The sequence below is a fragment of the Poecilia reticulata genome, unplaced genomic scaffold (assembly GCF_000633615.1).
Source record: "Poecilia reticulata strain Guanapo unplaced genomic scaffold, Guppy_female_1.0+MT scaffold_256, whole genome shotgun sequence".
NCBI lineage: Eukaryota > Metazoa > Chordata > Actinopteri > Cyprinodontiformes > Poeciliidae > Poecilia > Poecilia reticulata.
The window spans coordinates 1-2199 of record NW_007615040.1 but is presented as its reverse complement, the minus strand read 5'-3'; the positions used below and the strand labels follow the sequence as shown (position 1 = coordinate 2199).

The following is a 2199-nucleotide window of genomic DNA, read 5'->3' as shown; positions in this document are numbered from 1 at the left end:
CAGACGGTGTAACACTGAACTGATGCGGTGAAGCTACCAGAAGCAGGACCGCGGAGCTGCGCCAAGAAGCTAACAAACACTGAGGGGAAGGAGAGCTGCCATCTTTGTAGCCAAGCATGATTTAATGTTACACAATACAGTTTTACCAAGTTGCTCAAAGTCTAAYCTGGTATTGTTGTGCATTTAAGGTGTAAAGTTTACCTTCGACCAAACGCCCCCCAAAGAAATCCCAGCGCCCCCCTTTTTTAAAGATTTACGCCAGCGCCCCCTGCCGTCCTCTGAACGCCCCACAGTGGGCGGTATCTTCCTTGTTGAGAACTGCTATGCTAACCTCTCTGGTGGGAAGCTAGCGTGTTGTTAGTGCTAACATTAGTACTAACATTAGCTGTGCAACGCSTCTCACTATTGCACTGCTTTGCAAGGGCATTAGGCTTTTCCCATAAATAAGCATTTAAGCATTTAACATTATTTATTAGCTGTGTTTAGTATACTGATTGGAGCATGTTAAAGTAAAACAACATGCCATTCATACCCCTCATGCCAGTGACAGCCCCTAGGATAAAATTAGCATTATGGATAATTTTAGCTTACACACTTATGTTTGCATACTGAMGGTATTCAGGTCAAMATAMSAATGATACTTCACATGCTATTTCTTACATGCTAGCTAAGCTAAGCATTGATGCTAATTTTTAGCATCAGAATGCTGGGTTCCAACAGATGGACACACTTTGGCAGGACCCGTTTAAATTTCTTCAGAAATGTTCTAGTTTTCCTGTTATTCCTCTGTTTCTCTCATCGATCCTCTGTAGTGTGTCCATCCGCTACTTTTTTCTTTGCTTTGCTTATTAATCCGTAAGAAACGAAGACCTGGATCTCCATGATTATGTTTGAAACTTCTATCTCTACAACAAATGCTGATGATGCTTTTACCTCAAATGCATAGGTTCTTTTGTCTTATAGAGGAATTTTAATTGCATTTTAAGATCATTTGACTCTTGTCTGTTAGAAAGAGCAGTTATTCAAAAACGCTGGCWCTCTTTTTCTGTTTATAGGTGACCACATATCACATTGACATGGCCTTACAAAGCGATTGTCATGTGACCGTGACAGATTCCAGGCAGCATCAGTTGAGCCCAGATTCACCTTCCCCCATAGAGATCCTGAGCTTGAGGGTGGAGAGCATTAACCCTAAAGTCAGACCATTCAATATTAGGTGTGTGTATGTGCTTGTACACAACTCATTCAATAATTCTGTATAAATGGTTAAGTGACTAATTGGTTATTTTTTTGCTTCTGTTTTTAGTCTTAACTCGACAGATTATACAGATTTGAGGGGAAAGCTCAGAGCTCCCATCAGAACTTCGCCCAATGTTGTGATCCACCAAACAATGAGTGAACTCTTTCTGGAAACCTTCAGAGCTCAGGTGGAGCTCAATCAACGATACACATGCCCCAGTGGGCAGGTAGTACTCTGAATCTCTTGCAAATCAGAGATTTTGTTCAACAACCACAAAGAAATGTAAGCAAATGCATTTTGCTTAMTCTTCCTATGTCTACAGGAAGTGGAACCCTGTATCGGCTGCATGCAAGTTCCAGCAAGTACCAAGTTGGTTAGACTCTGCCAATCAGCAGGTGAGAGCTTACATAAGTGAGCTTCTGACATTGTTTATGCTTATGTCAGAAACAATGACATGTTTTTTTTTCCTTAGAAAGACATAAGAAATCACTTTTTAAATTAAGGCTTATTAGTTTATAGTATATCTTCAATGCAAGACACAAAAAAATTGTGACATTTTGGCAAAGTAATGAGAAGACTGTGTTCATATTTGGATCTGTAATAACCAACATCGCTGTTTGTATCTTGAATACAGGAATAGACAATGAATCAGAGTGCCAGCAGTGTTTCTGCAGACCCATGTGGTGCCTCTTTTGTTTGGGTCGATGGTTTGCCAGTCGCCAGGACCAACAAAGACCTCAGACTTGGTTATCCAGCAAGGTTCCCTGCCCTACATGCAGAGCCAAATTCTGCATACTAGATGTTTGTATGGTCCACTGACCCACAATATTAAAATGACATATACTCAGATAAACCCACATCTGTGTCAAGCAAAGAAGCCATATAGCAGCACCGAACGGGACACTGCCTTGATTATGTGGCCTTACTCATGAACTACAAATGTATTCCACTGTCTCAGT

The 2199-nt window shown here is 40.9% G+C and overlaps 1 protein-coding gene across 1 annotated transcript in view; it reads left to right on the top strand.

Moving 5' to 3' along the window:
• Nucleotides 1-2193, top strand: part of tmem129 (transmembrane protein 129, E3 ubiquitin protein ligase) — a gene marked incomplete at its 5' end in the record, with an annotated part of 18493 nt that extends 16300 nt beyond the window's left edge. The window contains 4 exons of the mRNA XM_008402778.1: nucleotides 1056-1216; nucleotides 1307-1466; nucleotides 1563-1635; nucleotides 1875-2193. Of these exons, the coding sequence (XP_008401000.1) occupies nucleotides 1056-1216; nucleotides 1307-1466; nucleotides 1563-1635; nucleotides 1875-2059 (579 nt within the window). The remainder of the gene's footprint in view (nucleotides 1-1055; nucleotides 1217-1306; nucleotides 1467-1562; nucleotides 1636-1874) is intronic.
• Nucleotides 2194-2199: the final 6 nt, after the last annotated feature.